The 14,576-nt window shown below is 31.9% G+C and overlaps 2 protein-coding genes across 2 annotated transcripts; both read left to right on the top strand.

Moving 5' to 3' along the window:
- Positions 1–4,757: 4,757 nt before the first annotated feature.
- LOC133292918 (probable xyloglucan endotransglucosylase/hydrolase protein 28) lies at positions 4,758–5,477 on the top strand. The gene has a single exon (XM_061491409.1). It carries the CDS (start codon positions 4,758–4,760, stop codon positions 5,475–5,477), a length of 720 nt encoding a protein of 239 aa, XP_061347393.1.
- A 6,141-nt stretch (positions 5,478–11,618) lies between these two features.
- LOC133293159 (RING-H2 finger protein ATL39-like) lies at positions 11,619–13,611 on the top strand. The gene is made up of 3 exons (XM_061491696.1): positions 11,619–12,080; positions 12,616–12,713; positions 13,068–13,611. Exons 1-3 carry the CDS (start codon positions 11,919–11,921, stop codon positions 13,372–13,374), a joined length of 567 nt encoding a protein of 188 aa, XP_061347680.1. The 5' UTR covers positions 11,619–11,918; the 3' UTR covers positions 13,375–13,611.
- Positions 13,612–14,576: the final 965 nt, after the last annotated feature.

The raw sequence follows: 14,576 nt of genomic DNA, 5'->3' as shown, positions 1-14,576 counted from the left end.
CTATGCTTCTCAAGTCCTCGCTCATTAAAATGCTAATTTCTGTATGAACTGATATCACTTTCAGAATCCTTTTGGACTTGTTCCAAAAGTTCAATACACAACCCCTGAAAAGGAAAACTTAAATGACTAAGCTCTTCGATTCATAAGGTCTTGAAGCGTTTTGATTGATGAAAAACTTTTCAAAGACAATTAATTCGTTAATAAATAAAAAATAAAAACTCGAGTAACCACTAACTAGCAATACAACCAATGATGAAGTTAGGGAGGGGCTAAGAAGGGAGAGCATATTTAGTGTTCCTGGAGTATACAATATTCAGTGAGGTGGAGAAAGAGTGAGAAAGAGAAAAAAAGCTGACGAGAGAGGAAAGAAAAAAAAAAGATTAATTTTTTTTAAATTAAGTGTTAAAATTTTAATTGAAGGACCACGATAGTCCTGGTGCACCATAAATTTCTTCCTAGTGGCCACTCCTTCCAAACTTTATATAAAATTTTAGTTGTAAGTGTGATTTGTGTTGCTTTTTGTTATATAAACGATTATTGCATTCCTTCAAATTCAGAAAAGTCTTTAGTTATGATCATCATTTATCATCTTTTGATTACATAGATAGTTATAATTTACAAAGAATATTGATACTTGCAATTTTGCACTCCTTAGTTTTTTTGACTCCGCCGTTGAATACAACTATGAAATATGGATTAATGGGTTGTTATGTACAAGGGATATAGTTTAATAGAAGGCTCTCGTGGCTTAGTACGGGAAAAAACTTTTCAATCGGTTACTTTCAATTTATATGGGTGACAAAATAGCCATCTTAATTCACCCGCTAAACTCAAAGTGCAATAATTTAATTAATATCAGTTTATAACCATCAATTTGATTTTAATCCAATAACTATAAAAGTGGTGATAAAATGTTGTAAGGAAAAAGAAGTTATAAATATAACCTCCATATAAATAAAGACGTTGCTATCTTAAACATACCCGTTAAATAAATGAGGGTGGAGGCAAGGATTATTACACCCACCTCGCAAATACCTGAATATATCATGATTTCTTTTTCGCTTTTACTTTTACATGAGATGAAATTTTATATTCTTATTATTTTATTAATAATTTTTGTAGTGAATGAACTTTTATTGATAAAATTAAAAAAAAAAAAACTGTGTTTTATGTAGATTGACTATTACTAGTGCTGTACGTCAATTTAGGCCAGCATGTTGTTGGGCAAGCCAATTTTATTGCAGGCAAACAATGTAGTAACCTAAAATAGCCCTTTGAAAGTTGGGCCTACCTGCTATGCCTGAAATTTTGAAAGTTTTTTTTCCCTCTAAGCGATAAATTGGCACCTCTTTTAACTTTTTCCGAGGAAATAAATTCTGTTACAGGTAGAGGTGCAAATGGACTAAACCGGCCTGAAAATAGATTCTCTTATATGAAAAAAAACAATATATGATCATGTTGGTAGATCACAACCATATAAAGGTAAATCACGGTTATGACTTCGTAACTATCTATTTTAACATTTTTTCTCTCTCCTCCTTTATTACCATTGATTCACCTTTGTATGGTTCTGATTCACCACATGACATGGTCATGTGAATTTTCACATGAGAGAGGATCCAGATCCAGATCCAACCAGCCTACATGAGCCTACAGACTAATCTATATTAGGTCAGACTTAGCATATTATAAATAGTAAAATAGAACAGGTCTAGACTTTTAAAAAAACTTATTTAGAAAATAGGCTATAGGCTTTTTTATACATGTTGGGCCTATAAGTCTACAGGTCGGCCTATATCATATTATTTATTTAAAATATAATAAATAAAATTATTATTTTAATAATTTTGAAAATAAAATAATATTATTTTAGTTATTCTTTTAATTGTTGAATATTTAATAGGCTTAAACAGGCTAACAAACCTAGCCAAGACTTTTATTTCTTAAATACAGGTCAGACGAGACTTGTAATTTGGGGCATACACAGGCTAATAGGTCAGGTCATACCCAATGTTTTTATACAGGTCTGACCTATTTAAGCCAAAGTCTAACCTAGCCTAGCCTATTTACACCCCTACTCACGGGTAGAGGTGCTAAACAAACCAGGGGCCATTGGCTCGACTCGTGAAGGCCTGAGCTTACATGTCTAAAATTGATTGTTGGCACCGGGCTTGGACTTGTATAAAAGCTTATTTAATAAAAAGGCATCAGGCTCGAATTCGAAAGCTCGGCCTTAAAGCCTCTCAGGCTGGCCGAGTATATTATTTTTTATTTATATTTTATATTTTTTATACTACTTGTAATAGCCCTCTCTTTCTCATCAATCCATTTCACCTCATTTTATTGGTTAAACAGACTTTTTGAATGATTTTGTTCTATATTATGTTGTTTGGATATAAATCGAATTTATGAAATTATTAGTGTTGTTGATTATATATTCTGTTTGGATAAATTTGTGTTGTCTTATTTTTTTTAAACATGCTAAACAAGGCTTTTATTTTTTGTAAATAATTCAGGCCACAAGTCGATAGTTATGTTTATAACAGGTAACAAGCTTGATCAGGTTGACACATTTAAACACAAGCTTAGTCTTTTAAGACCAAAGCTCGGCCCGTTAACACCCCTACTCACGGGTATATGTTATGCAAAAAAAAGTTAGGGGAAAGGTATATTTATAAATTTTTTATTTACAAACTACACTATGTATTTCTAGAAGTATACTAGGTTACACTATGTATTTCCGGAGTACATAGTGCCCATTTGGATGATCTTTTATTCTTAAAAAAGTTGTTTTTTTTAAATGAAAGTCCTTTTGAGAAATTTTAGATGTTTGGATAATATCTTTTTAAAAGTGCAAAATTTAAAATAAAAGTTAAAATGCTGTTTTTTTTTATAACTAGTAGTTGGTTGCTTTTGAAAAAAGCAGAAATTAAAAGATAATATATAATTTTTTTTTTGGAAAAAAGATAATATAAATTTTTAAAATACAATTTTAACCTTATCCTATCATACCTACTTTATCTCTTCTTATTCTACGATCATGTTATTTTATCCCTCCTTTATTGTAATTTTATATATAAAAAGTGTTTTTTTTTAGTAAACACCCTTTTTGGTCCCTGACAATATCTACGAAATCCTTTTTAGTCCCTAACAATAAAAAAGGACCAAATTGGTCCATAAAATTATGAAAAAAGAGCCACGTTAGTCCTTATGTCAACTCCTCCGTCACTAACGTGACCCTTTTTACATACTTTTAGGGACCAATTTGGTCCTTTTTTATTGTCAGAGACTAAAAAGGATTTCGTAGATATTGCCAGGGACCAAAAAGGGTCTTTACTTTTTTTTTTTTTTTTTAACATCCAAACAACTTTTTTATGTAAATGTGATTTTCAGATCATACATCCAAACGTAAAATAATTTTACCTTTTAGAAAAAGCTATTTTAAAAAAAGCAATGCATAAAAAGTCAATTTTTTAAAAGCTTATCCATAAAATCACATAGTATAATTTGCAAAAATTTATAAAAATAATTTATAAATTGATCTTTCTCAATAATTTGATTATAAGTCACTATAATTGTTTTAGTGATGCGAGTTTTGGATAATTTATATTAGGTTATGTGTTTAATTTTCATTAAAAGAATTTTGATTATTTATAGATAAATCAAACGGTGATATAAGAAAGAAAATATGTTAAAATAAAAAATAATAACCATTCATTTTTCGGACGTGACTTAAAAACACACTTTGGATTGTTTCACTGATTTAAATCAAAACACATAACATGGGATATTCTCCGAATATTCTAATTATACATTGCTCAAGAGTGAGTCCAGATCATAATTTCATTTTAGCAACAACTGTAAGATCCAGAGATCATATCCATCTTAGAATTCATATATTTTTATATAAAAATTTTATGTTTATACCTCAAGTCATAAACATTTAAAAAGTGTTCTAATAACCTATCTAGCACCGATAACGACACGAGACACGTGACACGACCGACACGTTTAATTCTAAAAAATGTTAGATTTCGACACGTTAGGACACATTTTGATATTAAATAATATTTTTAGTTTATGTAGTGTATATTATATTTAATATTCAATAATTTAACAAAAAATGAATCTAAACTTATAATATTCATAAATTTTACAAAGAAACATAACATATCTCAAATATTTATATTAAACTCAATAAAATGATAATTGTAATCCAACAAATCTAATAGTTGGAGCTAAAAACTCAACGCAAATCAACCTTTGAACCTTTTTTTGAATTTCTATAACGCGTGTTGGGAAGTGTCAGAGTGTCTGAGAGTGTCGAGAAGTGTCAGACACGACACTTTTTGAAGTGTCGGTGTTTCATAGCTAATAACTAATAAAAATGTTACAATAAAATTTATAAATATTTATGAAAACCGTCCGATATGTGATCAAATTCGTAGTCTTAATTTAATCATTGATTATCTCCTTTTCTAATTATATTAAAAATTTGGTAAGAAGTACGTCAAATTTGATATCATCATCAAACACAATATTCCAATGTGATCTCGAATTTAAGTTTTATAAGAAGAAATTTGTGATACTCATAATCATCCTGTATCTGATTAATTAATTAATCAATAAACTGGTTAAGAAAAAAAAAGTACAAGTAATCAGAAAAAATATTTATTTTAGTAGATAATCAGAAAAATTATTGAAGATCGACGGTCACCAACTCATTAAACAACACCCCCACGTGGGCTCTGAATCCGATGAATGTCTCCATTGTGGAACAACACTTGCCACTCTGTGTTTTTGCAACTTTTCATTGCTGTTACGCTTCAATGGCAGATCCAGTGCTTCACCCAGAGACCAACCCTCACCACCACGAGACACAACCCTTGAAGGAGATAGCCATCGACTACACCCCAGAAGCCTGTTCTCACTGCCCACACTCCAACACCATCACCCTCACCTACGACCACCGCGGCGGCGCACGGTGGCGCACCACCACCCGCTTCCTCTACGGCACCTTCAGCACCCTCATCCAGTGCCCCAAGGGCAACACAAGCGGCCTCAACTTCAACATCTACCTCTCCTCCCTCGAAGGTGACAAATCCCAAGACGAGATCGATTTCGAGTTCTTGGGCAATGACAGGAACATCGTACAAACAAACTTCTACACTGTTGGAACTGGGAACAGGGAACGGATTCACCAACTGGGTTTCGATTGTTCTGATGGGTTCCACGAGTATGTTATCAAGTGGGGTTCTGATTTGATCGAGTGGGTGATTGATGGGAAATTGGTGAGGAGAGAGGAGAGGAACGAGAGTGAAGGGTTCCCTCAGAAGCCTATGTTTTTGTATGCTTCTGTTTGGGATGCTAGCTACATTGATGAGGGAAGGTGGACTGGGAAATACCGTGGTACTGATGCACCTTATGTTTGTCTCTATAAGGACATTCGTGTCCCATCTGGGACTGCACTTGAGTAATTGATGTCTCTGAATCTTTAAGGCTTCTGTGTTGTTGTATTTGTCTCTCTTTTGTATGTTCTTTGTTTGCTGTTGTGTAAGTTCCTGTGATTGTTCTTTCCTTGCTTGTGCTGCACCAAGGTGTCTTAGGGAATAAATTAAATGTTGTTTCTTTTTTGTTTTAAATATGGGAATAAATTAAATGCGTTAGGCTGATTATATTGCTTATGAGAGTAAAAGCTCAACATGAATCTTCTCACACATTGATCTCATGGGAATAAGTAAAACTATATTGTTATACAGAATGGTACATTACAAGTAGAAATCTGAAACGGACAATTACAAGTATGTTATTTTTATGGTATACTTATTTGTATTGACTTTTAATGCTTTAATATATATATTGAGGGTCTACTGGTTTTCTTGGTAATGTCTACATTTTTATTGAATCAATTCAACTCAAAATTTTAAAGTAATGGGTGAAGTTATATTAATGGTTTTATACTTTTATAACCCTAATGTTGGTCAGATTCTCAAATTTAACTTGTGGAGGCTCGTCTGTATCGTTATCTGATATTGAGATCTTGCTGGGAGAGTTCATTGTGAAATTATGTATAAGATCTCATCTCACCTTTACATCAAAATTTGCTACTGCCCATAAGCCTTTTGCTATTAGTATATAGATGCTCACTTCACTAGATTTACAAAGATTTAACTTTGATGCTGCATTTAATCATATTTCACAAGCCTTGGTGTTCTGTTATTAGCTGCAAACTGATGATGGATAAAGCTGAAGCTGTAGTAGGATTTGGAATTAATATCTTGCTAAGGGGAGATATACTGAGATTGTTATTAAGTTAAGGCAGGTGATAAACTCAATTCAGTTCTACCCAACAAAATAGTACCTACCAAATTTGTGTTTAGAAATCTGAAAGGATATTATTGAACTCGTCCTCATGGATGTTATTTACAAATGGCCATATCATTCATTATGAAAAAAAAAGGAAGCATAGGAAAATGAGTAGAGGAAGAGAACCATGAGCCAGAGAAAAGCAAGGAAGAAAGTTTATTTTACATGAAATCCCTCATCCACTTATATTAAAATCGACTAGCGAGTGTGGGGTAAGGGCAATCTTTGTATGCATTCACATTCATAAAGTCTGTTACAACTTACAACTAAATTTCTGTGCCAGAATCTCTTAGCTAGCTTAAGCTGACTAACTCCCCTGAGTCAGCTTGTGAGTCGGCATGGTAGCCCCTTTCCATAACACATTGATGCTATAGATAAAGCTAGTTCTCTACGGATTGAACTCTCTCTTATTATAAAGATTTTACAACATAATTTCCTTTTTGATGTTATCATTTTTTTCTTCCCCATAACAATGAGTACATTATATATCCCTAGAAAACTACATATATCAGTAAAGAGAACTGAAACGAATGTACAATAAAGCAGACATGGGACAGGCTTTATATATCTGATGACACCATATCCTCATTGCATCTGCTGTTTGGTAAGTACATGAGTTTATGAATCAGCTTCATGCTTTGGGACATTTACAGATTTCTTTCCCGCTCTGATAGCCTTCCTGTTTAGTTCATTGAAGCCCTAGAACAAACCTCAATAGAAAATGAACCTTATCTTCTTATTAGGTATTACTTTCTGTATTGTAGGTCAATCAGTTGCTGATCACCATGCTTAGGGAAACGGATTAACTTTTTTACTCTCAGCATATTGACAAATTAATCTCTACCTCATCTTGGTAATCTCCTTATTTTAAGGGTGCTTTTGCCGAAATCTGAAGAGAAATTGTTTATTGTTGGTATTTAGGTTTGGTTAGGCTGGGTGGGTGGGTTATGACAGAATTATGAAGGTAAACCTTTATTCCATATCTACAAGTAAAATAGCTCTTATGCCGAAATCTCCTTATTTATTTATTTTTTATTTTTTAACCCTTTAATTACCAAAAAAAAAAATAGCTCTTAAAGGGCTAAGGTTATGATGACTGGCTACCCAACACTAGAATGTGCTATTGATTAGAGAGTAACTTTTTTGGGAAAGTGACCTTCATGAGCATCAGCTGTTGTATTTTCTGACCTTATCTACTATTTGTTTAAAAAGATAGTCCCTTTCTTAATTAACCCATTCAATATCTTAACCCGTTGAAAAAGTGTTTTATGTGAAGGAAAAGAATCACATTGTTAAGTAATATCATAAAATTATTCTTGTTTTCCTTCCTATCGCTTTAAGCTTTTGGAAGAGTTGATTGCTTGACATGGTATTGAGCGTAGATTAAGTGACCGATCGTTCAATTTTTGCCAAAAAAATAAAAAAAATAAAAAAAAAATAGAATTTCGTGTGACGAATTGTGTTAAGTGATATAATAAAAGAGTTAAGATATTCTTACTACTAATTTTTTCTATTACCACTTCACTACCACCCTAATCACCAAAGTTGAATGAAGAGAGAGAAAAAAAAACTTTTGAATCCAATAGTGATTAAAGTGATAGTAGAGTGGTAGTAGAAAAAATTGGTAGTAAGAATATCTAGTAATAAAATTAGTTAAGCAAACCAAAATTTTCAACTTGTTACTAAAGCCCAACAAAACGGTATGCTTTTTGATTAGTTGAAAAGATCTATGACATTTTCCAGAGATGACTTTTTATGAATAATGTCGTCTGCAAATAAAATATCTTGACATGAGTGAGAATGGACCTCATTTTGGTTTGGTCCAGCTCGTATTCTGTATGCAACTTTTGGGAGCTGTCATCTTTTTTGTGTGTGGGAGTGGGATACATTACTTTATCTCAATGGGCAAGCCACTTTCAAATTCAGATACTTTTATGAAATGACCAACTGTTTTCCATGGAGCTTTGCATTGGAAAAATGCAAATATAATTCCTTTCGTTAACAGGATATTCAATAAGTCAAGCTGTTACTGTTAGGTTGCTGTTGTTTACAATGAGAACTCTACACGATTCAACAACACTTGCTCACGTGCTCTTGATTTTGGTGATGTATGCCATGTTGCTAGCTGCTTTAGATGTGGAAATTTCAGGGCTTGTGCAATGAAATTATACAAAAAAATCTTGTACAAACAATTCTTGTAAAAATAAAGTGTTTTAAATTAGATATTTAATAATAATAAATATTATTAATTATTATTAGATCAGATCTAGTCAAGTGCTAAATTAAAAAAAATGATATGGCAATTATTTGTGAATGTGGTAGGTGACGTCGCCGATTAATTTACTGATGCGGAAGAGATTTTTGCTGATTTGATATACATTTGTCAATAACTTAACGATTCTGTGTGATTTTAGATCCAACTAAAGTATTAAGAGATTTAGAAGTTGGTTCAATCCATCCCTATATGTTTCATTAGATTTCACTGTCTATATTATAGTTAAATATCTTAGTATACTATCTTTCCAAGGATTACATGTTATTCTTAATTTCTTTTTCATTTGAATTTAAAATTCAAATTGCTTAAATTAATTGTGCATTTTTTTGTAATTTTTAATATTTATTATTTTTCAATTATACATTTAGTATTTTACTTAATTAATAATGCATAGCGCTTTTGTAATTTTAAATATTTCTCCTCCTAAATATTTTTCTTTCTTAATTAATATTTTTTGTTTTACCTGAATTAAAGAAGGGTACAGGATTTCTCCAGTCAATGAAGATAAATTATTTTCAGTGAGCTCAAAACGACGTCGTTTTGGGACGGAAATCAAGGTGCTTTTGTAATTATAATATATTACAGGGTTATTTTAGTCTTTATCATTATAATTTTTTAATCTTATAATTCTAAAACGACGTCGTTTTGAGCTTACTCGAGATAACTTTATCACTGGAGATAATTTTATCTCCAGTGACTGACTGGAGAAATACTTTTTCCATTAAAGAATACCTGTACAATGTTCATGATATTTGTTAGTTTATTAATTTTTTTTTCCATGAACTCGAATGAAAATATGAGTTAGTTTAACTTAAAATTAGCTTGGAACTGATGGGTTTGCTGAATACTGTTTTGGTATTTAACACACTTTCAAATTCCATAATGCACCCAAATGAGAATGAGAATATTGTGATCGATGAAAAACAAAACTCTCTCTCTTGTAGATAAAAAATAAAAAAGTCCCATAGGCATCATTGGCTATAATCATGATGGGAAACTAGTTCTGATCTCTCCAGTATCAAGTATCACTTTTGATAGGGGTTTAAAGTTTTAATCTTGTACTTGCCTCAAATCGGACTAGTTGTGAAGTAATGAATCGATTGGAATATTTCTAAAAAAAATAAAATGATAGGAAACTAGTTTTAAAATTTTCAGTGCATTTTGATTGAGTTTAGCGTGTTGGGGAATTTAAAGGTGGAAGAAGTGGATACATATATTTGACTCTAGTCATTTTGTTAAATATTATACAAAGTATTTTTTATTTTATTTTTATTCCCTTCACGTAATGGCTGATTGGGTGATGTATTTTTATTTCTTGCCTCACTTTTTGTTATTTATTAACATATTGTTTTCTAGTCGTTGTCAAGTGACTCACATAGCATTTGTATCATATTGGTCAACATAAGGGTTGATGGAATGGAAATAGTTAAATACTACTTGTCTACTTGTATTTAACTATGTCAATTAATTACATTTTATTAGCTTCTTAATAAAATTGTCAGTAAACAGTACCACTGAATTGTAAGAAACCTATTCATTGCAAGTTTGCTGATGTTTGTAATGTAATCCCTTCTTAGGAAATATAACAAAACCATGCATGTACCTTCAAGCTCAAACTTTTTGAAAAGTTAATTAGTGAGTGACATGGTATTAGAAATTAGAAATAAGTGGTCTAGAATTTAATTATTACTGTCATTATTCATCTAATAAAATGTTGATTTTTTTTTTTTGGTGAACAATAAAATGTTGAATTTAAGTACAAGATAATAATAAAAAATTAAAAAAATAGATTTATGTATTATTTACGCTTCAAAGTTCAAAAATAATTCTCGAGGGAGTTAAAATATACCTTCACTGGGCTTAAACTTTTGGAGAGTGTAAAAATAAAAGTAACTTCTTGTAATTTGGAAATTAAAATTTCAATGTGACAAAGCTATAACTTGCTGCATTCCTCGACTTCACAAATAAGTTATTCTATACATTGACTTGCTTACAAGATAGCACCCGGTCTTAATTCGTTGTAACCTGTCATTAGAATAGTTTCGGAGTAAAGGCAACACATAATTTTTATCAACCTTTTAGTCCCAGCGCGAATCAAATGTTTTCTGTTCTAAATTTTTTTTTAATGGGTTTTATAAGAATTATGTCGTAGGAAAAGTGATTCTGTAATGTTATAGAGATTCGTTTTGCGTGCTGTAATTTTTTTTTCTTTTTTCTTCAAAAAATGTGGGCCCCACAAAATATTGTGTGTGTAGGAAATTTTGTTGTGTCATGTTAAATGACAAATGCAAATCCCTTTTTTAATTTGTATTTTTACATTGAGAAAAATGTTTGTCATTTTAAATGATATAAAGTTATGTCATTTTAAGAGAGAGATAGACATAAGAAAATATTTTTTATTTAAAATTTAAATTAAAAAAAAATCACACCATTTTCTCTTCTATGATTTTCATTCCTCGTGTCTATCTCTCTATTAAAATAACATAACTTATATCATTTAAAACGACAAACACCAAAAATTCTTTTACATTTTATCTAAAGTTGAAAATAACAACTTAACTGCTACTTTGACTTGAAAACAATGCAAAACTTTCTATCATCATTTTATTATCATTTGTGCTTTTGGGTAAGAAAATAGACAAAACCTCAATTCTTGTACTTTGTCCATAAGTGGCCAGACCAAGTGCGAGAGAGAGAGAGAGAGAGAGAGAGAGAGAGAGAGAGAGAGTAGCAGACCAAATCAGATTGAGAATTGTGGGATTCTCAACCTTAAAAATTTGATGCTCTGTTTTCTACCGTTAAGATCTTTTGCTATCAAGAAAAGATAAAAAAATATGAAAGCTATCCTCAACCGTTGGATTTGGATACCTCGTTGTCAGCTGGTCAAATCATAAAATGGACCCCACGAATACGATTCCAAGGAGCAAGGGAATGAACATCTTTCTTCCACAACTCTCTTCTTATCTTCCTCCACCATTCATCTTCACTTTGAGTCATACCAAAGCCACTTGGATTCCATAAATTTTAAATTTGACATCTTTTTTAAGTGTTCTGATTCGGGTCCCTACTATTTTTTTGTTTGTTTTTTTCCTTATTTATCATCTCCTTTATCTTTTGTAACTTGTGGGTTATGTGATACGTTTGGTGCACTACTCTGCTTTCATGTTTTTTCTATGAAGTGGGTGTCATGCTTTGGTGCCTCTTGTCTTGTTTGTTTTAGCTTCTGGGGTTTGTGGTTGTGTCTTGAAGATTGGTTTGGTGAAGTGGGAGTTTTGATATGATGGGTTCAGGTACTAATTTGGTTACTACAGTCATTGGGTTTGGATTGAGTGCAACTTTCATTGTGTTTGTCTGCACAAGAATAATCTGTGGAAGACTAAGAGAGCGTGTGGGATCAAGGACTATATATGAGATTGAATCAAGAACTGATATAGAACGGGTAATTTCAGCTGTTATTTCACCTATCCCCACTTTCCTATTTGTTGTTTTTGCTAGTTAACATGATTACATGATATTCTGTGAATCAAGATTAAACTCTTACTTTAATTTTTTATGAACTTATGGTTTGTAGATTATTGTTCTGAAGTATTTGAGGAATGAGGAGAGCTGGAACTTTATGTTGTGTTTTAACTCCTAACTCATTCAGATATGCATTCAATTTCAAAGAAGAAAAATATGATGAAAATTTTGAATACTTGTGTAAAACTTTGATCAGATGTAGAAATGGGTGCTTTGTATCAATTAGTATTACTACCCCTTAATTTTATTTTTCTTGCCAAGATGAATGAATTTTGTTCTAATTGTCCTTGTGGTAGAGACTTTTTTTATGGTAATTAGTGGTGGATTATTTATAATCAATATCACACACTTTCAAGTTCCAGAATGTGTTTCTGACCATTTACTTCGACTAATTAAAATTTTAGTTCATGTTGGATGTTCCATATTTTAATTTTTTTTCATTGTTTACTTGATAGCCAGAACATCTTGTTAGTGACCCTGAACCTGCTTTTGTTGCTGCAATTCCCACTTTGAAGTTCAATCAAGAGGCCTTTTCTTCCATTGAAAGTACACAGTTAAGTCTAGTCCCTAATCTCTCTGTCATAGTGAACAAGTTCCTCATATTTTCCTTTACAGCAGATTTTAACATTTTTTTGCTAAATTTTTACTATCAATTTCTCTCTATATATTCATAAGAACTTATTAAAAACATGCATTTTCTAAATTGAAAGTAAGCTCACTAATTTTTATTTTTATTTTGAGTTTCTTCAACGATTCATCCTTCAAACTAGTCAGGTTCGAATACCGTCGGACCCTATAAAAGGAACGGCTTTCTCACGACCATTTTTTTCATTCCCATTTTTTCCTTCACTAAGCTCACTAAATTAGTAGTCAATATATTGATAAATAATCCAGTTTGCTTTCACAGGTGTGTGATATGTTTGGCAGAGTACAAAGAAAAAGAGTTATTGCGCATTATACCTAAATGTGGCCACAGTTTTCATCTTTCTTGCATTGATACATGGTTGAGAAAACAATCTACATGTCCTGTATGCCGTTTACCGCTGCAGAATGCTTCTGAAACAAAACATGTGAGACCTGTAACATTTACCATCAACCAATCTCTTGATGAGTCTAATACTTCAGAAAGGAACACTGTTAATGAGAGACAAGTTGAACCTATTGCTAGTAACTCCTTACAATTAACTGCCGGAGAACCAGAAGCAAGGGAGTGATATATAAGAGTGCTAAAGGAGTGGTTGGGGTTATTAGTGTGTGCCTGACCTGTTTCTGTAAAGTAATGCTTCTAAATAGATTGGATTCAAATTCTTTGTTTGTTTTATGGCCTTCATATTCACTTTGTGGTGTAAAATAGGTCATGCCTACAACTACAATGAATTCGGTAGCTTACATGTCAGGTTCAGGTTTTTAACTTTTTGAGTCGGTTATGAAATTAATCTTGAGAGTTAAAATTTAATTATAGATAAAGCTCTTTATCCTTTCCCAATCGAACTGAAATTCTTTCATCACTAACCTAGCCTGAGTGTTGCCAACTAAATTATACCGATTGAATTTTTATATTACTTACCAAGTGGATTCTGAGCTTAGTTCAGCAAGCACACTATTATAATTATTATCTATATATGTTAAAGATTAAACAGTGATCTCGTACAATTATTTTTCAATAGCAACTTTTCTAAATAATGCTATCAACTTTTACTAAATAAAAATAAAAATAATGCTATCAACTCTGAAAACATTGCACAAAATACAACAGTATTTGTCCTTTTCGTTTCCATTAGATTAGGCATTAATCTCAACCACAAAGCAAGTTCCATCCAACTACACAAAAAAAGCTTGCCTAGATTTCACTTTCTTGGAATTTTTTTCTATACATCTGATGTACTTACTTGGATACATTTTTTTTTTCAAAAGAAGTAAAATTTCTTCTCATTTAAACCTAAACTTTTATTTTTATTCTATTTCTATTCCAATTTTTTTGCTTTTTTGGGACCGATGGACATTTGACCATTGTGCCACCCTTTTCATAAAAATTTACTTGATTGTCATGTTTGAAAAAAAATTTGTCAAAATGTCACGTCACAATTTCGCTGATCTGACAAGTGGGAATGAACTGGACACGTGTCAGTATCTGAATGGTCAACTATTCTCGCTGGACTGCCCAGCTAGAATGACAAAATGCTGACACGTGACAAAAGTACAGACATTCTCTGGATGTCTATACTTTTGTCACGTGTCAGCATTCTGTCATTCTAGCTGGGCAGCCCAGTGAGAATGGTTGACCATTCAGACGCTGACACGTGTCCAATCCATTTCCGCTTGTCAGACCAGCGAGATTGTAACGTGACATTTTGACAAAAAAAATTCCAATCGTGATAATCAGGTAAATTTTTACCCAAAAAATGATAATATGATC

Source organism: Gastrolobium bilobum, unplaced genomic scaffold (assembly GCF_033153095.1).
Source record: "Gastrolobium bilobum isolate Gb01-03AN ecotype WA unplaced genomic scaffold, APGP_CSIRO_Gbil_v1 utg909, whole genome shotgun sequence".
In the NCBI taxonomy this organism is placed as follows: domain Eukaryota; kingdom Viridiplantae; phylum Streptophyta; class Magnoliopsida; order Fabales; family Fabaceae; genus Gastrolobium; species Gastrolobium bilobum.
Note: the sequence above shows the minus strand (reverse complement) of the source record. Positions and strands in the feature narration are given on the sequence as shown.